The sequence below is a fragment of the Eptesicus fuscus genome, chromosome 5 (genome assembly GCF_027574615.1).
Source record: "Eptesicus fuscus isolate TK198812 chromosome 5, DD_ASM_mEF_20220401, whole genome shotgun sequence".
Lineage (NCBI taxonomy): Eukaryota > Metazoa > Chordata > Mammalia > Chiroptera > Vespertilionidae > Eptesicus > Eptesicus fuscus.
In genome coordinates this window covers 57,897,900-57,922,486 of record NC_072477.1, presented here as the reverse complement: position 1 = coordinate 57,922,486, position 24,587 = coordinate 57,897,900, and the positions used below count along the sequence as shown (strand labels likewise).

General features: G+C 39.0%; 1 protein-coding gene across 1 annotated transcript in view; it reads right to left on the bottom strand.

Moving 5' to 3' along the window:
• Positions 1 to 24,587, bottom strand: part of TRPM7 (transient receptor potential cation channel subfamily M member 7) — a 125,890-nt gene that overhangs the window by 29,304 nt on the left and 71,999 nt on the right. The window contains exons 22-27 of the mRNA XM_054716236.1: positions 18,113 to 18,287; positions 15,521 to 15,647; positions 13,764 to 13,948; positions 12,394 to 12,526; positions 11,150 to 11,862; positions 5,566 to 5,627 (exon numbers count right to left, since the gene is read on the bottom strand). Of these exons, the coding sequence (XP_054572211.1) occupies positions 5,566 to 5,627; positions 11,150 to 11,862; positions 12,394 to 12,526; positions 13,764 to 13,948; positions 15,521 to 15,647; positions 18,113 to 18,287 (1,395 nt within the window). The remainder of the gene's footprint in view (positions 1 to 5,565; positions 5,628 to 11,149; positions 11,863 to 12,393; positions 12,527 to 13,763; positions 13,949 to 15,520; positions 15,648 to 18,112; positions 18,288 to 24,587) is intronic.

Below are 24,587 nucleotides of genomic sequence, written 5' to 3'. Positions count from 1 at the left end.
AAAGGATTTCCTGTGTATAACAAGTGTTTCACAACAGCAAAATGATGCCACCTAGCTCTGGCTGGGTGGCTCCACTGATTAAAGTGTCATCTGGTTCAAGAAAAGGTTGCGGGTTTAATTCCTGGTCAGGACACTTACCTAGGTTGTGGGTTTGATCCCCAGTCGGGGCTCATATAGGAGGCAGCAGACTGATGTCTGTCTGTCCCTCCCAAATCAGTAATTCTATCCTTGGATGAGGATAAAAAAAGAAATGATGGCACCTATGGGTGATGATCCTGTTGTAATACCTTGTTAAAGATATTTTAAAATTTCAGTGGAATAAAAATTAGAGAAGGAAAACCTTTGAGTAACTGAAAGAAGCAAAGGTACTAAAAAAATATTTTGGAAGCGAAACCAGTTGACTTAGCTGTGGTAGTAAGGGAGAAACAGGAGTGCAGTTCTGCCCCGGTAAACTAGAAATGCTGATGCTATTAACAGAGCTGGAAAATACAGGGGGAGAAATGTGTCTGCTGAGCAGGGAGATGATGTTGAATTTGAGGTACTGATGTGATCTGACAACTCTTAAGAATTCCAGCTAGTTAGCAGTTCTAACCTTTTACTGTGGTGTCAAGCTAATTCTCTAGTCAGAATCACTCCAAAGATTTACTTTCCTCATTATCTAGACCAGGCGTGCTCAAACTACGGCCCGCGGGCCACATGCGGGTGTTTTTGCCATTTTGTTTTTTTTACTTCAAAATAAGATATGTGCAGTGTGCATAGGAATTTGTTCATAGTTTTTTTTTAAACTATAGTCCGGCCCTCCAATGGTCTGAGGGACAGTGAACTGGCCCCCTGTTTAAAAAGTTTGAGGACCCCTGATAGCCTTCAGAGTTTTCCAGGCTAAAATCCAAGTGCTGATATGACTAGTAAAAATTCATGCTATTTTCAACTCTGTAGCTGACAAATCATATTCCTGGTTTTCTGTTGACTCCTTACCAACGTCACACAGTGGCTACACTAAACCCTCTCTATCTCATGTACTCCACTCATCAGCCTTACTGGAAAAACAAGTGCCTTAAAAGTATCAACCAGGAGCATTTGAAATCTTGCTCCCTGGCATGTATCATCATTTTGACTCAAATCAACTATTTTTAAAATATTTTTTAAAAATTGATTTCAGAGAAGGGAGAGATTGAAACATCAATATTGAGAGAGAATCACTGATCAGTTGTCTCTTGCAAGGCCCCCACTGGGGATCGAGCCTGTAACCCAGGCATGTGCCCTGACAAGGAATTGAACGGGACCTCCTGGTTCACAGGTTAACACTTAAACTTTGAGCCACACTGGCTGGTTCAAATAATCAACAAACTCCCAAGATTATTTTATTCCTTTTAGTTAAAAAAATCATGTATAATTTATATATACTAAAACACACATCTCTTAAGGGATAAGTTAGAGATTTAGCAATATTTCTTTCCAACTCAAAATATTGGACAACCCTCTATCAGTCCTCCTGTCTCAAAAGAAGTTATACTTTTCTGCCTAAGATTATCATTTTAAGTGCTCAATTTCACCCTATCCGAGTCTTCTTGTTTTTGAAATAACTCCAATCAGTTCTCCCTCATTATAAGAAACTCAAAGATTAATAAAGAGATGCAATTATTATAAAACTTTAATTTTTTCCCTTCATATTAAAACATTCATAAATCTATTTTCTAAGCAAATTAAGAAGAAAAGCCTTTAATAATTGTGCTACTCATTCAAGCTCTTGAACCACTGTTACTGTTGAATAGTGATATTAATTCCTCTATTCCCATACAATCTTCACAATTTTTATTTTGAAGCCTCCAATACACTGAAATTGCATTATTGTAGGCCACCTAATTCAGTGGTCTAAGATCTTATTCTTCTATATTTCCCTAAAGTACCAACAATTACTACACATTCTCCTTTCTTGAAATCTTCCTGCATTGATTCTGTGATGGCTGCTTCAACATCATAATAACTGTCATCTTTGTGAAGATTACTACATTGTACCTTTTTCTCCTAATTCCTAAGAAAAGGGAACATTTGTATCTCAGTTTACTCCTCACCTTTAGCTTCTCCCTTTTGATGGCATCCTATATTAATATATATCATTGACCTTCATTTCTCTCGTAAGCTGTAAGTCTTGTATTTTTTCCTACCATTCAGAAACTCCTGATTGGCTTGCTGTTCTCTCACATTTAATTATTTTAAACAACGTAATTACTCCCATACTAATTCATACTCTTTTCAATTTGCTTTTCTATACATGGTTCTACAATAGTCACTATTATTTGAACTTAGAAACTCCTTTCCATTTCCATGTGTCAATGTCAAGATATTACCACCTCTCCTGAATTATGGATTAAATTTCCTAGTAAGTCTCCTGTGTCTATGGTTGTTCCCATCCATCCTGTACACTGCTGCTGGATAAGTGGTTCCTATAAGGATAACCAAAAATCTTTAATGGCTTCTTCCCTTGATTCTAACCAATTTTTCAAAATATTTCACTTGATATTTAAGCAGTTATATATCTGGTCCTGTGGCACAGACTGCAAATGGTCTAGCAAAATTCAATCTCCTCTACTTTATTCAAGCAGCTAAATACATTTCCAAGCCTCCTTTGCAGTTAGGTGTAATCACATGACTAAGTTCTCTCCCTTTGAATTTCAGAGCAAATGATGTATGCTACTTCTACGCCTGGCTCATAAAAACATCTCCTGTGCTTTTCTGTGCTCTATTATATGACCTTAGTGGATAGCAGAGCCATAAAATGAAAAGGCTAGTGTTAGCCTGCATTCCTGAATGACTGGATGAAGAGCCATCCCACTGAGCAAGAAATATACTTCTAAACGACCCGCAGACTGGACCACTGCACCGCCCTATCTCCTAGAATTTCCTCAGACGAACCTATTCACTAACAAAACTAACATTTGCTTTACCATGTTCTACATATCTTCTGTCTCTGCCTCACTACTGTTCATGCTGCTTCTACCTGAAACACGGTTTTATCTAAAGAACTGCCTACATATCTTTCCATGGCTTTTCAAAATTCTGCCTCCTTTATGAAGTCTTCTCTGATGTCTTCATCTTGAAATATTTACCGCCACTAAATAAGTATATGTAACTATAAGATTTATAGTCTTGGGTTATACTCATTTAAGTGCATAGGTCTGGGGTCAAAGGCAATTTCAGGCACTGACTGATAAATCTATTTAAGTTTTATCAATAATGCTAAAAGGTATCAAATACCTCCTAAATTCTAGTATTCCAGGTATCCAACTACAAAATTAAAACATTTAAAAAATTGCCTTCACTAATAAAAAGTGAATATACCACCCAAATTATAAGGTATGTCACACTTGTACAGCTAAATATACTCTTCGGAAGAAGCAAAATAAGAGATAATGAACTCTCTTACACTAGCACAAATAAACTGAATAACTGAGCAAAATAATATAGTGAGTATGGATTTTTAATAAAAGGATATATGTATATAGAAAAACATATAAGAAATTTTAAGCTTAAATAATTCCAATTATAAACAGCTTTACTAAAATTTATAAAGGCCCATAAACACTTCATTTACTTAAAAAATCCACTACAGTTAAAACATGTTCAAGAAAAACCTTATATGGAATGTATACATATCATGTCTACATTTAAAGAATTATTAAAACCAACTTTGGCCGAAACCAGTTTGGCTCAGTGGATAGAGCGTCGGCCTGTGGACTCAAGGGTCCCAGGTTCGATTCCGGTCGAGGGCATGTGCGGGCACATCCCCAGTGGGGGGTGTGCAGGAGGCAGCTGATTGATGTTTCTCGCTCATCGATGTTTCTAACTCTCTATCCCTCTCTCTTCCTCTCTGTAAAAAATCAATAAAATATATTTTAAAAAAAAACAACCAACTTTGGTAGAGATTTATCTGTTCTTCTTTTTACTTATTACTTTTTCTCATTCCTTTCTTCTTCCCTTCTTTTCATTTTCATCATCATATGTCAGCTAAGGCTACCTAAATGCACTCAACCCATTTATGTAGTTTTCTCCTCTTTTGGTCATTATATATAATGAAAAAAATTCAGATCTTTAGAAGTATGCCACAGAGATAAAATGGTTAGAAAACAACATGTAAATTATAGTTTTATGGTAAGTCCATTGAACTTATACCTACTTCTTCCATCTAAAGGCATAGGTATATTTTTAATTGACTTTGACTCCCACATATACTAAAGAGAATTTGCCTGACATTTAGACAATTTTGAAGACTCCAGAATTGTATTTCTTATATCATTCTGCTGGTCCTATTTGAGATAAGAAATACAAACTTAAAGGCCAATATGAAACCAAAAAGCACCCCATGTAATTATTCCATCTCAATTTGCATATCACCACCAATTAAATCTCAAGTTAACAAAATCTAGATAACAGACATTAAGCTAAGTTATTTATTTTAGTAAAATACTTCAACCAGAATATGTTATTAAATATACAAATGTTAGTATTTGTATCATTAAAATGCATTTGAATCTTTCTTTTATATGCAGGACAATAAATGACATGCTCTGACAGTAATTACACAATTAACTATGGACATCTGAGGAATAATCACTCCTAGAAACTGGCTATAGCTTTGTTTTTCATTATATTTGTCACCTGATTATTTTCACTTCAGTTCTTTAAAGAAAGGAGAAGCTTAATATTTCTCTAGTCTCTTTTTTTAACCAGTTAACTGCCATAATTAAAAAAGGTCCGCCGCTTGCGTCTATAGACGCTTATGGTGTACAAATGGTTAAAATGTGTTTTTTTAATTGACTTTAGAGAGGGATAGAGATATAGAAATAGAGAAATAGTATTGATTGGTTGCCTCCTATACACCCCCTACTGGGATTGAGCCCCCAACCCGAGCATATTCCCTGACCAGGTACTGAATCTCAATGGGATTCATGGCTCGACCCTCAACCACTGAGCTACACCAGCTGGACCTCTAGTCTTCTTAATTTCCTTCCTGTAACTACATTATAACCTCTAAGGCTCTAAATAGTTATGGTTAATTTATGAAAGCAACAGTTAAAAACAAAAACTAATTTTCTGCCAGGAAACAAAACTTTTGTTGCCAGTTTTCTCTATATTTTAAAATTTACTTAAGAAACACTTACTGAATATGCACTTGCACATTATATTGTAGTTACTGGCATATCTAGTTTATTGCTAGACTACAGGTTCCTTGAGAGCCAGATTTATGTTCTCATAAACTTTTGTGAGAAAGAACTGAACTTGATAAATATTTAGTCAATGGAAACATATAGGAGAGTAATTTTTTAAAAATTCTAAATATGTGATTTATTTCACGTTAGTTTTAAAATGCAAGCTGTTTGTACATTTTTGCATATTTAATTGTTTCTTTTTTCAAATTATGTTTAGCTTCAAATATTTGGAATCATCATGTTGATGATGGTTTCTGCTAAATCTATATTTTTACTAAAAAATGTCTAATTCTATTTTGAACAAAACCCCAAAACAGCAAAATAAAATTGAGCTATGCTGTTAAAAGGATTTACTTACGAATATTTCTTCCTTATTTGAGGTTTCTTTAAGTCTCTGTAAATCCATGCTCTCTCTGTGTCCTTAAAGAGAGAAAAGATTACAACAATAATGTTTTTTTCTTATCTATCCAAATGATGTTATTGACTTAAGAAGTCTATATTAACAAGTGATTTGTGTTGTTTTTAAGTAGTTTTGGTGGCTTTGCAATTTGCTGTAGCTCTTTTGATAAATACTATCTGTCAAGAAGCTAGAGACAATAGCAAAAGCCAAAGGTCTACAAAAAAATTTAACATGTGACAGGAAGTGAACTGCTTGAAAGATAAAAGGGGAAAAAACACTTTATTTTTGATCATTTTTTCTATTAATAGAATGTAAAAGGATTATGTAATACTAGAGGCCCGGTGTATGAAATTCGTGCACAGGGATGTGTGTCCCTCAGCCCAACCTGCACCCTCTCACAATCCTGGACTGCTGGCTCCCAACTGCTCGCCTGCCTGCCCTATTGCCCATAACCATTTCTGCCTGCCAGCATGATCACCCCCTAACCACTCCCCTGCCAGCCTGATCGACGCCTAACTGCTCCCCTGCCGGCCTGATCATCCCCAACTGCCCTCCCCTGACAGCCCAGTCACCCTCAAATGCCCTCCCCTGCATATTCCCTCTTTATTAGATAGGGTTTTTTCTTTAACATATTGGACAGCCCTAACTGGTTTGGCTCAGTGGATAGAGCAACGGCCTGCAGACACAAGGGTCCAAGGTTCGATTCCAGTCAAGGCCATGTACCTTGGTTGGGGGCACATACCCAGTGGGGACTGTGCAGAAGGCAGCTGATCGATATTTCTCTCTCATAGATGTTTTTCACTCTCTATCCCTTTCCCTTCCTCTCGGTAAAACATCAATAAAATATATATTAAAAAAAAGAAACATTTAACCATTTGCACTCGCTTGCTTTTTTCTTGATTCCTTTATTCTACTCAGGATTTAATTTTTAAAATACCCCAGATTTTACAAAGCACGGCAGTAGAATAAAAAACTGGAGTTTCTTTTCATACGAACTTATTTATTTGGATTTTTTTATATTTCAAATTATTGAAACATTCAAAGATTAATTTTAATCTCGACATCTGAGTGCAAAAGGTTAAGATTCCTCGATAACTGCCTGGCTGGTGTGACTCAGTGGCTGAGAACCCAGGCTGGGCCGGGAGGGGATCGCTGCGTGGGTCTGCGCGCCACTGCCAGCCTGAGACCCCAGGCTGGGGCAGGGTCCCAATCGCCGTGTGGGTCCACGCGCCACTACCAGCCTGAGACCCCAGGCTGGGGCCTGGGTCTGCCCGCCGCTGCCAGCCTGAACCCCAGGCTGGGGATGTGGACCCAAACTGCCGCATTCGCAAGTGGCTGCAGGTGGGGCGGGAACATCCCCGCGTCACTATGGTGATGTGGGGACGTTCCCGCCCCGCCCCCAGCCACTAGGCGCCTGAACTCACAGGCTCCAAGTGGCCAGGGGGCTTTCTGGGACCCCTGCCGCTCAGGGCCTAAACACGGGCCTACAGGCTAGGAGCGGCTTGGGTCCGGAGGATGTTTCTGGGATCCAGGCTGCTCAGCGCCTGTGTATGCAAATTAACCACCATCTTTGTTGGGTTAATTTGCATACTTGCTCTGATTGGCTGTGAGCGTAGAGAAGCATTACAATTAGCATTTTTCTCTTTTATTAGTTTAGATATTACATATACATGTTATAAATACATATCACATGCATATATATAGTATATATTACATATACATATTGTATACATAGGTATATAAATCTCCATCCTAGAAGCAATATAGTATTAAAAAGACTAAAATGTGTTTTAAAAAATGAATTGGGATAAATTTTATTCAAATTTTATGTGTTTCTGAACATCCATTGAGAACTCCATGTACCCTAGCAGTAGATAACTTAAGAGTTGGCCTTGCCCTAGCTGGTTTGGCTCAGTGGATAGTGTGTCGGTCTGCGGACTGAAGGGTCCCAGGTTTGATTCTGACCAAGGGCACATGCCTGGGTTGCAGGTTCGATCCCCAGTAGGGGGTGTGCAGGAGGCAGCCAATCAATGATTCTATCATTGATGTTTCTTTCTCTCTCTCCCTCTCCCTTCCTCTCTAACATTATGGACCTAACCAGCTCTATAATGCACGCCCTCCTCACCTTTCTCCTCCACATGTTAGACTGTCAACACTTAAATATGCTTTAAGTCTCCATCATCATTAAAACCATTCTATATAATAAAAGAGTAACATGCATATTGACCATCACTCCAACACACAAGATGGCTGCCCCATGTGGACACAAGATGGCTGCCACAAGATGGCCGGCATGGGGGGGGGGGCAGCTGTGGGTGATCAGGCCAGCAGGGGAGGGCAGTTGGGAGGGACCCAGGCCTGTAGGGGAGGGCAGTTAGGGGCAATCGGGCCATCAGGGGAGCAGTTAAGCATCAACCAGGCTGGCAGCAGAGTGATTAGGGTGTGATCAGGATGGCAGGCAGAAGCGGTTAGGGGCGGCAGGCAGGTGAGCAGTTGGGAGCCAGCAGTCCTGGATTATAAGAGGGATGTCCGACTGATCCACAAGAATCGGGCCTAAATGGGCAGTCAGACATCCCTCGAGGGGTCCCAGGTTGGAGAGGTGCAGGCTGGGCTGAAGGACACCCTCCCCCGTGCACGGATTTCGTGCACCAGGCCTCTAGTCTATACTAATAAAAGAGTACTATGCTAATTAGACTGGGAGACCTCCGGACGTCCTTCCAGACAAAGCCATGGTGGCAGGGCTGAGGCAGAGGCAATTAGGAATCAGGCAAGGAGGGAAGGTCAGTTAGGGGTGATCATGCCAGCGGGGTGGGGGAGGCGGGGAGTTGGGGGCAAGCAGTTGGGGATGATAAGGCCAGCAATCGGGGACAGTTGGGGGCAAGAAGGCCGGCAAGGGGGGGGGGCAGGTGGGGGCAATCAGGCTGGCAGGGGAGGGCAGTTGGGGCTGATCAGGCTGGTGGAGGAGGGCAGTTGGGGGTGAGCAGGCCAGAGGGAGGGGCAGTTGGGAGCAAGCAGGCTGGCAGGGGGGCCAGTTGGGGGCAAGCAGGAGGGACAGTTGGGGTCGATAAGGCTGACAAGCAGGGGCAGTTGGGGTCGATAAGGCTGACAAGCAGGGGCAGTTGGGGGCGATAAGGCTGGCAAAGGGGGGCAGTTGGGGGCCATAAGGGCAGAAAGGGATAAGGGCAGCAAGGGGGGGGGCAGTTGGGGGCGAGCAGGCAGGCAGAGGGATGGGGCCAGTTGGGGGCAAGCAGGCCAGCGGGGGGGGCAGTTGGGGGCAAGCAGGCCAGCAGGGGGGGGCAGTTGGGGGCAAGCAGGCTGGCGGGGGGGGGCCAGTTGGAGACAAGCAGGCTGGCGGTGGGGGCATTTGGGGGTGAGCAGGCTGGCAGTGGGGGCAGTTGGGGTGAGCAGCTGGCGGGGGGGGGGGGGGGGAGGAGAGCAGTTGGAGGCAATCAGGCCAGCACAGGGAGCATTTAGCGGTGATCAGGCTGCAAAGTGGGCGCAGTTGGTGGCGATCAGGCCCACAGGCAGAGTGTTTAGGGGCACTCAGGCAGGCAGGCAGGTGAGCGGTTAGGAGCCAGTGGTCCCAGATTGCGAGAGGGATGTTCGACTATCGAACATCCTCTGAGGCATCCCAGATTGGAGAGGGTGCAGGCTGGGCTGAGGGACACACCCTCCCATGCACGAATTTCATGCACCGAGCCACTAGTCCTATATAATAAAAGGCTAATATGCAAATCGACCAAACCAGTGCTATGATGCACACTGAGCACCAGGGGGGCAGACGCTCAACACAGGAGCTGCCCTCATTGGTCAGTGTGCTCCCACAGGGGGAACACCGCTCAGCCAGAAGCCGGGCTCACACACGGTGGCAAGCGCAGTGGCAATGGTGGGAGCCTCTCCCACCTCTGCAGCAGCCTTAAGGATGTCTGACTGCCGGCTTAGACCCGTCAGCAGTCGGACATCCCACAAGGGCTCCCGGACTGCGAGAGGGCGCAGGCCGGGCTAAGGGACCCTCCTGAGTGCACGAATTTTGTGCACCGAGAGTCTAGTAAACATATAAACCACAACAGTAGTTATTTCTTTCTCTTACGTTCACTGCCAACCTTTTTGTTGTTGCCCCACCCCAGTCACTCTCTTTACATTCCCTCCTCCTATTCATACTTTGATTCACTATACTAATCTGGTTTCTCCCTCCACTAATTCCTCCATTGAAACAGTTTTCACGAAGATCATTAACATGTTGATCAATGCCTCTCTTCCTCCCCGCTAAAACCAATTAAAAACAATATCAAAATATCCTTCAGTGAGGATTTAAAAAAAAAAGGGCCCAGCCAGTGTTGCTCAGTGGTTGAACATTGACCTATGAATCAGAAGATCATGGTTTGATTTCTGGTCAGGGAACATGCCCCGGTCCAGGACTCAATCCCCAGTAGGAGGCGTGCAGGAGGCCGCCAATTGATGATCCTCTCTAATCATTGATGTTTCTATCTCTCCTTTTCCCTTCCTCTCTGAAATCAATAAAAATATATTAAAAAATAAAAGAATGAATCATTCCTGGTGGGGGAAATAGAATAAAGGGCAGATAAATGGTGATGGAAGGAGACTCTACTTGGGATGGTGAACATACTGGTACAATATACAGATGATGTATTATAGAACTGTACACCTTATCCTATAAAATAAAAGACTAATAGGCAAATTGTCCCCTCGGGAGTTCAACCGCTCACTTTGACATACGCTGACCACCAGGGGGTGGCATGGAACGAAGGCCCTGGCTGGCAGCCAGCAGCCAGGGGAAAGAAAGCCTCAATTGGCCCTGATCGCTGGCCAGGCCTAGGGACCCTACCCATGCATGAATTTCATGCACCAGGCTCCTAGTAGCTATATAACGTTAAATGTCACTCCAATGAATTCCATTAATAAAAAGAACACCTTACAATATTTCTGCAAACTTGCTACTATTAGTATAAATTTGTTTCAAAATTAAAAATTTAAATAAACGGACAAATTATTCTTTTTTTAAATGCTCTCTTCTCTGGGTACTATAAATGGGTTGACTATAAGTAGAGTTCTGGCGTTCACTACTGTCCTGATGTAATTATTAGCAGTATACCCTTTCACTCTTATAAGTGTACTGGTTTAGATAAAAAATTATATGGTCACCCTACTTATAATTCAATTCTGTTTTCCCGTTATTTCCAGTCTTCCCTGTACGTTCCTATTATTCCCCAAAATGTAGGTTCTTTCAATACAGGATGATCAAATTCAATACAAGATCCTCAAATTCAAAAGACAAGGTTCAAAAAAGTTTTCCAAACAATTGTTATCATAGGAAACTGCACCATAGGTATAAATATTTCTCCCATTTCTGTTTCCCTGCAAAAATTTTGGAACCACACTCTATTATTAGATCTACATATACTCCACTTGTCACATGGGTACATAGTTTCAATTAGCTATTGCTAATTTTTATTTCTAAGGTAATAATTATAATTACAAAGTAAATAATATTGATATACAAATATCACTTTGCCAAACTTACCCACAAATGCTCCAAATTCTATATTATCGCCTTCTGCAGCTTTAGAACAAACAATTCCTTGATCTTTGGTTACAGTTTCCAAGTGGCTTTTGCAACTTGGCTGGGATGGTGTACTAACAAAAAGTTTGGTTGGTGGGGATGATAGATGTGGTATACTATTAGGTGACCTGCCTAACTTACTTTTACTAAATATTTTTAAGGTTTCTACCCCCTGTAGTCTTTGTCGCAGTTCTGGAGGAGAAACAGCACTTTGGAATAAGGCACCACAAGAGGAACCAGCCTCTGGAAAATGGAATTCTGTTCTCTGGGGAATTAGAGGTAAATCCTGACCCAATATGTTACATTGGGGATCTTTTTCATCTTTCATAAAAATATTACAAAGAAAAGGGTTATTACTTTCAAGACTACTTTGAGGAAGAGAGGAACTAAGGGTATTTACAACACCCTGCTTTTTCCATACAGAAGGTCTTACAGGACCATCATCAATAAGGTTTTGAGCCAAATGTTTGGAAATGCTCAATTCTCGTGTAATTTCATTGTGAACTTTACTAGCTTCCGAAGCTTTCTGAGCAGTGAGTGTTTTTAATGTATCCACAGTCAGGGCCGAAAGATCTTGCAAATGGCCAATTTGAGAATCTAATGACTGTAATGATCTTTTTATATAGTTGACTCGATCTCCAACTTCTTTCATCTGAATGCACATTTGCTCCACTCTATAGGAGAAAAACAGGCATTTTACAAATGTTGAAAATTAATGTTTTAGAAATTTTGTAACTTCAATAAATTATAATGGTAAAAAATTTTCACATGCACTCAAACAAGGTAAGTTATAAAATAAGGTATGATTATTTATAGAAATTACACTTTATATTTCAGAAAGCTCCCATGCCAATCCCATCATAATTAAATACAAAACGTCCATTACCCTTATTATATCTACACCAACACCACATGCTTTCCTGATATAGCACAGCTGATAGAAACAAATCACTTAATATAATAATAGTTTTAATTTTGTCCCACTAGTAAAAACAAAAACAATTAATTCTTCTCTGCCCTCATTAACAAGGATAAAAAATAACATAGGACTGACTTACTGACATACATGAAATATTAGAACTGAACTGTCTCCCAAAATACAATGTAAAATTATTACTAAACTTATTTGTTTGACAAACATAAGAGACATAACTATAAGGATCTATTCTGATATATAATCAATTATAATTAAAGAGCTTCTGAACCTTTCAAAAGTTACACGAATTCTCTCTTCACTCCCAGAATTGAATTTGTCATCTTTTTCATTAAAATACATCTCAACACACTGCTCTTCAAAATCATGAAGTTTCTTTTGATCTTCTTCTGTTAAAAAAAGTTCTATGGAGGGAAAAGAAAAAAAATAAATCAATGAAGGCTATCAAGATATCCAACTTTAACTCATGAGTCATGAATTACTCAGGGTTCATAAGCCTATAAGCATAATCTGCATTTTTTTTTTTACAGGTGTATGTCTAAAGCACTAACAAGTATTTCTGTTTCTTTCTTTATTCATAGTGTGATCTCAGCAGAACAGTTTCAAGTACTTCTGTCCTAATGATCTTTTCCCATAAAACACTCTTCCCCAACTATCTTTCTCAGAACTCTCCCTCACATATCCAGGTAGAGGAATTTAAGAACTGAATTGGTAGAACAGAAAGAGATTGTAAAATTTTAAGCAGTTTGATATGGTAATTAGTCTGGTGCAGTGTACAAAATGTACTAAAAGTATTGTTTCCAAAGTAGCAAAAATGGTTTGTAGAACAAAGTATTATTATATACACTAGAAGCCCGATACACAAAGATTTGTGCTAGAATGGGCTTTTCTTTCCCTGGCTGCCAGCACCACCTTTCCACTCCGGCCCAGCCCCTTTCTGCTCCAGCCCCGCCTTCCCACACTGCCCAGAGGCCCTGAGAGACCAGGGCTGGGGCGGAACGCTAGTGTTGTCACCATGGCCTCATCACTCCGCGCCTGTGTATGCAAATTAACCACCATCTTTGTTTGGCTAATTTGCATATCACTCCTAATTGGCTGGTGGCGTAGCGGAGGTACAGTTAATTTACGTTTGTCTATTATTAGGTAAGATTATCATTTAAAGAAAACCAAACAGATGCCATTTTCAAAAAGAAGTTTAATACTAAATTCATTTTACAGATGTCATATTTTGCTTAAAATTCTGTTTTGGAAAATTCAACAAAAGTTTTTACAGTAACATTAACCAATTAAGTCTTCTGAATAAAATTAATACTTAGCCTTTAGGCCCTGGGTGGGTGGCTCAGTTGGTTAGAGCATCGTCCTGCATACCAAAAGATTGTGGGTTTGATCCCCAGTCAGGGCACATAACCTATGTTGCAGGTTTGATCCCCTGTCAAGGTGCTTATAGGAGGCAACCCATCGATGTTTTTCTTTCTCTCTATCTCAATCGCTCTAAAAAATATATAAATATATCCTCTAGTGAGGATTAAAGAAAAAAAAACTAATACTTAGCTTTTAGTATAATACTGATAACTGATAAAATGTAAACACTGGAATAAAAAGCAAATAAACAAAAACATTGTTTTAATATATTTTACTTACTTGGTCCATCTGAAGTCTTATCTTTTTTTCTTCTTTTACATATGCAGCAAAACAGAGAAGCTATATGGCTGAGAATGATAAGTGGTGGAGGCAGAACTGGTTTCTCATGATAAGCCATAATGAAATGATAACGTTGGTACTTCCATACAATATTGGAAATTGCCTTCACTTGTAAATACACATTGCTTAGATAAAAAAGAATGAAAATAGAACAAACAGCTAATCACATTTTAAATGCTAAAGACTTAATTGTAATTCTGTTCTAAACAAGGATTCAAAAGAATATCTTACCATAAATAAGACAAAAAAGTCAAATGAGAAATCGGAAAAAATACATGCAAGAAGTATAAGGCACAAGGTTTCATATTGTTGAGAATCTTAATTACAAACTCTCCCCAAATTGGGCAAAAAATCGTTAAGATTATATATAACTGACAAAAACATAAGTAAATATTCTATCTTAGTAGCAACAAAGTAAGTGCAAATAAAAATAAGATCCTTTTATGTACTATCAAATTAATAACCATTATAAAGATAATACCTAGTCTTGGCAGATTTGAGGACATGGGCCTATTCTGACTTAAGTGAAAAAAGCCCTAAAAATACATATATTGAACACTTCTACTTTTAGAAAAATATTCTAAGGAAATAATTAAGGACTGATAAGAAATTTAACCACAAAGTCATTTTGGGAACAAAAAGTTATAAACAATTGAATTGAACAATATAACTACTATCTTGAACAATTATGACTACATCATGGAATACCAGATAGCTATTAAAAATAAATAAGAGGTCCCTGGCTGGTGTGGCTCAGTATGGGGCAATACTAACCAACTGAGCCACACCAGCCAGGGACCTCTCATTTATTTTTATATTGCCCCATGCACCAAATAGTCACCAGTTCAATTCCCGGTCAGAGCACATACCCAGGTTGTGGGTTCAATCCCTTATTGGGGTGCATATGGGAAGCAATCAATGGATGTTCCTCACATTGATGTTTCTGACTTTCCCTTCCTCTTTCGAATATCAATTAATATATGTGTGTGTGTGTGTATATAAATATATATATATGTATGTATAAATATAATATATATATATATATGTGTGTGTGTGTGTATATATATATATATATAAATTTATATAAATTTATATATATATATACACACACACACACATATATATACATATACATACATATTTATGAACATTATTATTTTGTTGTTGCTAATCCTCACCCGAGGATATTTTTCCCATTGATTTTTTAGTGAGAATGGAAGGGAGGGGAAGAGACATAAAGAGAGAAACATCAATGTGAGAGAGACACACTGATTGGTTGCTGAGCAAAACTGGGTAGGGCTATAAGAATATGATTTTTGAAAAGAAAAAATAGTTCCTATGTATTCATAAAAAAATGATAAAAAGATGTACCCCAAAATATTGAGAATGGAATTACTGATTAATTTTTTATTTGCTTTTCTGTTTGTATACTGAATGGGTATTTGACAACTTATTAAAAATCCCAAATAAAGGTTTACATTTATAAAAGAACCGCATGTTGAAACATATTTAATAAAGTCTCAAATTCAGAACTCATTTAATATGAAAATGAATGTGTTCTTATTTGCAAATTTCAAAGGTAATTTTAGTTTAGGCCTCAATAAAATTGGTAGAATTAAAATTTTATTTCCTTCAAATTGAGTAGAAATGTATGCTAAATGATCTCATTACAATAAGCAACTGAATAAAATTCTTACTTGAAAAATGCAATAAGAAGATTGACCATAATGATATACTGTACAAAGAGGTAGACTGCTTGAAGAAATGGAGTCAACCACGTCCCAGGACCACAGAGTGTAGAATTAGGAGAATCATTTTCACACACTTTAGAAAGAAAAAATATATATATTTAGTAATTCACCAGTAATTGCTTCTAATGAGTATTTGTTTGTTTGGGTAAAGGAAGTTCTGATTATATATAAATCTGTTTTACAGATTCTAGCAAAAGTTCTGGGCAGGCAGCCACAGGAACACCGTTTTAGAAATACTCCAACAAGAAGAATTTTGTGAGGGATATGGATATCTGTTCTACCACTCTATTCCAGACAAAGAAATATATTTTTACATTATATCTAGCCTTCAAGGTAGAGGTTAGCCTGAGGAGCATTAAGGAGAATAAAATTCCCAGATTCAGCCACACTATAACATTTCTATAAGAAAAGTAATGAAACCATAAAAGAGTACAGTAAACTCAGTCAATTTACAAACATAAAGATTATTGAGTTTATATTATTATGTAACAAAAGAGGGTTTAAAGAGTGGTTCAAATGCCTCTCAAATATATAATGATTAGGTTTGAATTCTTAGCTTTCATTATCCCCACCAGAAATGTTTCTGAAGTCAGAATATAGCTGAATAAAAAAATGTGAAGAGCTTTTTTTTAAATTTTTTTAAATATATTTTATTGATTTTTTACAGAGAAGAAGGGAGAGAGATAGAGAGCTAGAAACATCGATGAGAGAGAATCATCGACCAGCCGCCTCCTGCACACCCCCTACCAGGGATGTGCCCACAGCCAATGTACATGCCCTTGACCGGAATCGAACCTGGGACCTTTCAGTCCGCAGACCGACGCTCTATCCACCGAGCCAAACCGGTTTCGGCGTGAAGAGCTTTAATACTAGGCACGAAGTTATTTGAGTAAAGTAAAAACAATTTAAGAAGGCAAGGATTAGAAGTAAATAACCATTAATTAGTGACAAATTTTCTATCACTCTTAAAAAAGTTTACAAATCTATTTCCATTTTACTCAGATTAATTTGATGAAGCATATCCAAGAAAGAGAATGCTGGAGCCTAAAAAACTATATCCAATGCTTTATAACAACTAAACTAGAGCAACATCAGAAAGAGTGTAGTCAGTGAAAACCTGGAAAGAAACCGAACAAGAAGCGATTAATCACAAAATTTGACCAAGCTGGCAAAACCTCATTGTTTCAACATCTGATAACAACTGATGACCATGATCTGGCCATCCCCTGACCTAATGACCTATAAATAGGTGGGTAGGGAGCAACACAGGTATGGGGGGAGAGAGTCAGAGAGATCAAGAGGGAGCTAACAAGATAAAGATTCCACAACCCAGATGTGGAAGTCAGTAGAAGAACATCTCTGTCCCTGGCTGGTTTGGCTCAGTGAGTAGAGCATCAGCCTGTAGACTGAAGGGTCCCAGGTTCGATTCCGGTCAAGGGCACATGCCTGGGTTGCAGGCTTGATCCCCAGTGGGGGGCATGCAGGGGGCAGCCAATCAATGATTCTCTCTCATCATTGATGTTTCTATCTCTCTCTCCCTCTCCCTTCCTCTCTGAAATAATATATATATATATATGTATATATATATATATATACATATACATATATATATATATGTGTGTGTGTGTGTGTGTATATATATATATATATATATATATATATATATAAAGAACATCTCTGAAAGTTGGCTGTCTCACCAATGTTAGCAAATTATTTAGCCCAATTAACTAAAACAATCCAAAAAACGCCCACCATTTATCACCTAAATCCACCATGATTGTCTAAACTAATCAATATAACCCCATCACCATTGCCCTGTTTCAGAGCAATTGAAATTGAAGGACATTTGAGCTAGTGAGATAAAAGTACAGGTACAATAGGCGGTTCTGGAAAAGGGATTTTCCCCCTAAAGAGTACAATGGAAAACAGTATCTCTTCCTGTTGCTTGTTACATAGTCTCATAATCAAAGAGAAACTTGTATGAATCAGACACTATGATTACAGAGCCATGGGAGGAAAGAGAACAGATGTCCTTAGCTATGAATTAACAACCCCTTAAGACCACTTCACCTCTGACATTTGTTATGTGAACTAGTAAATGTCCTTATTATGTATATGCCAGTTTAGGCCATACTTTCACAACTTATAACTAAACAAATACCTCTAAAATACTTTTTTTCAATTAATTTTTTTGTTGTTGTTTCTTCTGGGATTAACTAATGTATTGTGCAAAGAGTTAGACTGGTAACAGTTTGAAAATATGTAATCTACAAACATAAAAGCCTAATGCGCAAAGTGTCCCCTCAGGAGTTCTACCTACCGGGAGTTTGATCGCTCACTATGACGTGCACTGACCACCAGGGGGCGGCACTGAAGGAAGGTCCTGGCTGGCAGCCAAGGAGGGGAGACTCCGGCTGGCAGTCAGCAGCCAGCAGCCACTAGGTACACTACCAGTGCAGACATATACTGTTTATCATGCAGTTTCCTACTTTAAACATAAAATAAACAAAAGATGAATTTGTAAACATAAATCCTTACCATCAATTTCATATGCGTAAACTTCCCCAAAAATCATCCAATATGGATGAAAAACTATATCTTTAGCAAGAGTCCAAGATGGTTCTTCCTTAGGATAAAGTATTGCTTTTCTGGGAACACCAAAACTAAGTAATACAAGAGCCATAATCACTACAATGTAGAACATATTTGCCACCTGTTGAAAAATGAACACTGTTAAAATACATGAAATTTAAACACAATGACAATATTCATCTTAAAAGTTTCTAGTGTTCTGATAACTAAAATATCTGAGTTTCTTTTTATTCCTAATATTAGCATTGAAAAAACTCTCATTACTATATAAACCTTAACCAAGGAGATTATGTAAGAATTGATCTGTGAAGCTAGGCAAGTCATGGACATATCCTATCTAATAAAAGGGTAATATGCAAATTAACCATCACCCCGTTATAAAGATGGCGGTACCCATAGCCACAAGATGGCGTGGCCCAGTCTTCTCAATCCTGCCAGAGTCCCCCAGTCCCGGAGGGACAGCAGCTGACAGCGGGCAGTGTGAGCGACTTGGTTGAATGCTTGCCTCACTGCCGCAGCGACGAGGCAAGTGTTCCACCCTGGCTGCAGAGGCCTCTGGCCAGGCCGGGGCACGAATGGGCCTCTGGGCCGCGGAGAGCCTCTGGGCAGCAGGCACAGAGTGGCCAGGCCAGGCCCCACAGAGAGCTACTGGCGCACGGATTTGTGCACAAGGCTACTAGTTTTATATAATGAATTGTATCGGATTTCTGTTTCTAATCGGAGTCTATCTGGAGTAAAGGTCTAGACCAGTGGTCGGCAAACTGCGGCTCTTTGGCCCCTTGAGTGTGGTTCTTCCACAAAATACCACGTGCAGGCACACACGTACAGTGCGATTGAAACTTCGTGGCCCATGCGCAGAAGTCAGTTTTTGGCTCTCAAAAGAAATTTCAATTGTTGTACTGTTGATATTTGGCTCTGTTGACTAATGAGTTTGCCGACCACTTGTCTAGACACATGAACAGATTCAGGGAATCAATTTCCATAAGTGCTCTTTCCGAAAACTGCTCTGTTTCTATACTGAAGGTGCAGACTCTCTTTTCTATTCCTTCTGCTAACTGTCCTTTGCCCATTTCACCAAAAGAAAAAGAAAAAGAGCAACAACCAAAAAAAGCAAGCATTCTCATTCATACTGAACTCTAGCATGATGCCTGGTCCTGAGCTATAAAAACCTTGTAGGAACTAAAACAAAACTACAAACTATATTATTAATATGGATATTGAAAAAATAAATGAGTCCAATATTTGCTAACAATTCCGCTTGCAAGGTAGGTAGTTTGCAATATCAACAAATTAAAAAAGAGACGAATTGAACTATATCACCTAATAAGTCACTGAAAAATAATTTTCATTAAATCACAATGTGAATTTTAGCAAAAGATGGAAATTTATTGAGAAACAAGCACAGACTCCCATATGGGGAGGGGGGAAGAGTCCCCACCATAACTTTGTACATAAAGCCTATCTGACAATCTTCAATATATTTGATCTAAATTTAATTAACTAAAATATCTGAATATCCTATTCTAAGTTGAGAATTTCTAGTTGGGAGTGAACGGGAGACATATACTGTTTATCATATAATTTTCATTAGTATGAGCTCTATTAAAAATGTCTACTATAGGAAAGAATTTTTTTCCCATTTTAATCTCTTATATCTTCAAGTTTTTCAAATCTATTTTCTCTGATAACAAATTCCCTGATCAGGAAAAATTCCTACCTGTTTTCTAAACTATTTTCAAATATCAGTCTTTGTGAAAGCCTTCGTGACAGAATTTGCTACTAGCTCTACAGTGTTCACACTACAGGTTACCATATCTTTCTGTACTGGTGAATAGAAGAAAGACATAATCCTGATGGAAGGTGGATCTAAAGATCATGGATAAAGAACAAAATGAAGCATATATTCAGGCTCCCTATAGCTGAGATGAAAAATTGGCAGGAGCATTTGGAGTACATTAGAGGCAAGATTTGGAAAGAAATTCAGATAGCTCCACTTAACTTTTAGCTTCCTCTACTTTTCCCAACGCCATCTTTTATTATAGCTGTCCACTTCTGTGCTTCCTACACCTCCCATTTACTGTACATTACCATTGAACTAACCCAATAGCATTAAGTCACTAAATAATCTGGCAATGAGAGCTGGAGCCCCTTACATATTAAATATTAGGCTAAAACCAATTCTTTCCCTAAAGCCTTAATTCCCCAACGTTTCCTGGAAATACTTTATGAACAGCAAATGAATGAGTAATAAATACTTCTCTGATGTGATAAACAGTAAACCAGTAATTCTGATTTTTTGTTGTTGTTAATCCTCACCTGAGGATTTTTTTTCATTGATTCCTAGAGAGAGTGGAAGAGAGGGAGGGAAGGAGGGAAAGGGAGGAAGGGGAAGAAGAAGGAGAAGGGGGAGAAAGAACGAGAAAGGTTGCCTTCTTCACTTGCCCAACAAGGGCTAGGATCCAACCTACAACCCAGGTACACGCCCTTGACTGGGAATTGAACCTGAAACCCTTGGGTATGTGGGCCAATACTCTAGCCACTGACCAATACCAGCCAGAGCATAAACCAGCAATTCTTTTTAAAAAATGTTTTTATTGATTTTTAGAGAGGGGAAGGAAGAGGGAGAGAAACATTGATGAGAGCACCGATCAGCTGCCTCCTACGTGCCCCCCTGCCACTGGGGATCGTGTCTGTAACCCAGGCATGTGCCCTGATCAGGAATTGAACCAGCTACCTCCTGGTTCCTGGGTTGACGCTCAACCACCGAGCAACACCGGCTGGGCATAAACCAGTAATTCTTAACTGGGGAGAATAGGACATTATCCTCGAGGAAAATGTAGTATGAAAAAGCAAATATAACTTTATATTTAGAAAACTTAAAAATCTTGTTTTCATTATGTAAAATAATGCTGATAATCCTGTGAGCTAGTCTAGTTACTTGGAAGATTAATTTAGAAAAAAAAAATAAGAAAAAGGGTTTCAGAAACTCTAGAAATAGATTTTTATATTTAACTAGAGGCCCAGTGGATGAAATTCATGTACTCAGGGTGGGTTGTGGTGTGTCCCTCAGCCTGGCTGTGCCCTCTTGCAGTCCGGGAGCCCTTGGGGATGTCCAACTGATGATTTGGACCGCTCTGCAGGCCCCAGCCATCAGTCAGACATCCTTAGTGCTGCCGCAGAGATGGGAAAGGCTCCTGCCACCGCCGCTGTGCTCACCAGCCATGAGCCCAGCTTCTGGCCAAGCGGTGCTCCTCCTGTGGGAGTGCACTGACCACCAGGGGGCAGCTCCTGTGTTGACCATCTGCCCCCTGGTGGTGGGGGCACATCATAGCAACCAGTCATTCTGCCATTTGGTCCATTTGCGTTTTAGCCTTTTCTTATATAGGATCAGAGATCCAGTGCACGAAATTCATGTATGGGTAGGGTCCCTAGGCCTGGCTGGCGATCAGGCCCAATCTGTGGAGTGATCGGCGGGACGATTGGGGGGTCCCCGCTGGCACCTGCCTTGGCTGGCCTGGGGACTGTGGGCTGGGAGCAGCTCCTGTGTTGAGCCTCTGGCCCCTGGTGGTTAGTGCACATCATAGCGATTGGTCATTCCACCACTCGGTCAATTTGCATATTAGGCTTTTATTTTATTATATAGGATAAAAGGGAGCAGATATTTTAAAAGAATTGAGAAATAGCATACATTTTATAGGCCCATTTTGATAAAACTTATATACATTTATTTGTGTGAAGTCTGACACAAATAAACACATGTATTCAAATATATGTCATGGAGGGTGAAAAGGTATACATATATCCAAGTGTTAATAGTGGAATAGAGTTTGCATTTTTTAACCACTGAAAACTGAAAATATTTATGATAGTAGGCACAATACATTTTAGATTGTTCAGTTCAGTGAATAAAGAACTGCACATTAGCCCTGGCCAGATGATTCCGTTATTTGGAACATTGTCTTATACACAAAAATGGTTGTGGGCTTGAACGCGGGTCAGGGCAATGTGTACAAGAGGCAATTAATCAATGTTTCTTTCTTTCCCCCCCACTCCCTCATTCCTTCCCCCTCTCTCTAAAAAATCAATAAAGACATACTCTGGTAAGGATAACAAAAACAAACAAACAAACAAACAATAAAGAATTGTACATTAAACATAACATCTATATTAGAAAAAAAAACAAAAACTGCCAGATGGTTAACCCTATAGGAAAGAGCAAAGAATTGGACATACTACATCAGGAAAGGAATAGATGATCTAGACGTAATTCTTAAAACTAGCCTGGATTCATAAAGAGAGGAGGAAAGAACTAAAGACATAAACTATAATAGTATTTGCTTAGCTGGCATTATCTTGCAAAGTACAATAATAATGGGATTATGTGGTAGCTTGGAGCTGAGACTGAGAAACACTTGTGAGACTTTTTTGGACTGCCTCACTTGTTGAAAATCATCATAATGAACAATCTGACTAGTTGCTTTCAACATCCATACATTGAAAAGTTACTCCAAAATGATAAGAAAAAGACAAAGAAATGTAAACTTTTTCCTTTTATGGAAAAGAAGTCAAGTGGGGCAAAGGATAGGACTCTTCAACAATCTCCCCTATATTTTCCTCCTCGAAAGTCCCCATTTTTAGTGTTCTATATAATTTAGGCTATACCCTGTCTATTCAATTTGACTGCTAACTACTCCTTATCCTATATAATAAAATCATAGTATGCAAATTGTCCCCTCAACCAAGAGTTCATCCAGGAGTTCTACCAGGGGGCGGGACCGGCCTGGGGAAGGGAGGGAGGCCTGGGCAGCACTAGGGACCCTACCAGTGCGTGAATTTCATGCACTGGGCCTCTAGTCATAGAAGAAGCTCCAGTCAGGATATTCTTTTTTACTCATATCTTCTCTTAAGCTTTCAAAGAATAGATCACATCCCTTGGTTTGTTAAATGTCTTCACAAATTAATCTCTTTCCATGAATCCCTATATTCCCTACCCATTATTTTAATCAATAGGCCTCATTGATAGCTTACTAACATTTCATGATTTTCTAAATACTTTAAGTAGGACAGGCTCCTCAAGCTAGATTACACAATTACTAAAAACAACTATAGTACTGGTAAAGTCAAAAAAGAGAGACATGGTTTCACAAAGTTCAGAGGTATTATCTTAATACCTTTTGCATTTCTTACGTATCTGTGAGATAAGAAACATTAAAAACTACTTAGTAATAATTAGTTTAATTTTCTAATTTCATATAAGAAAAAATTTTAAGAATCAACCTATTAAAATGAATGTTAAGCATTTTTATGCTTTTTGTTTTTTCTATTTGTAATGGCTTTATCCACCCAACCAACAACTACTTATTATGGAGAACCTACTATGTGACAGGCATTGTGATAAGTTCTAGAGATATAAAGGTGACCAAAATCAAAGCTCCTACTCCAAAGAGTTTATAGACTAGAGGAAAGTATAAATAATCCAATAAGATTAGGATTTAAAATACAGTTAGACATTAATGTTCTGAAGGAAAGAAACAAGGGTCCCATAAAACTATACAGCAAATAAACATGATCCAGCTGGAAGAAATAAAAAAGGCTCCCCTGGAAAAAAAAAAATCAAGTCTGTAGCTGAGAACTAAAGTATAAACCTAAGTTAATTAGTCAAAAAGGCTAAGGGTATGAGTGTAGATGAGGGTGATCACTCCAGGAAGAAAGAACATGGGCTATGGTACTCTGATAGGGGCTATGTTAAAGAACATATAGGAAGACCTGTCTGAATAGAGCACAGATAGGAAGAAAAGCAAACTGGGTAGGGCTTATGAGTTTCACTAAGCATATTGATCTCTAAGAGCAATGCTAGACCATTAAAATATTTTTTAAGAAAGGGAAGTGACATATTCAGATTTATATTTTGAAACAATTACTCCAGCTATAATGTGGACTGAAGATAAACCAGAGTGGCTGTGAGTAAACAGATTACTGCACTGCTGGAGGGACAAGAGGATGATAGATTGGTTTAGGGCAGGATTGGAGAACATCTGGCCCGTGGACCACACAAGGCCAGCAAAATCATTTGGTCTGGTCCTGCCGAGAAATTAGGGGTGAGTTAATTAAACATCTCACCATATTTTTAAGCAGGCTAATTTTTAAGTTGATAAGTTATTATGGACCTTGAATGATGTCATAAATATCCAGAAAAAAGGTTCCCCACCCCTGGTTTAGGGTAACAACAATAAGGATAAAAAGAAATTCAGATCGGAAATAACAAATTCTTGTCTTTCATTCTAATTTCAAATATTCCATAGCAAGTAGCATTTAAAAATTAAAGCATTTCAAAGTAAATAAAATGTGTCCCCACCCCAACAATATACATAAAAATATTATCTTCAAAAGTTAATACCCTTAGGAATGGTTGATTTGGAGT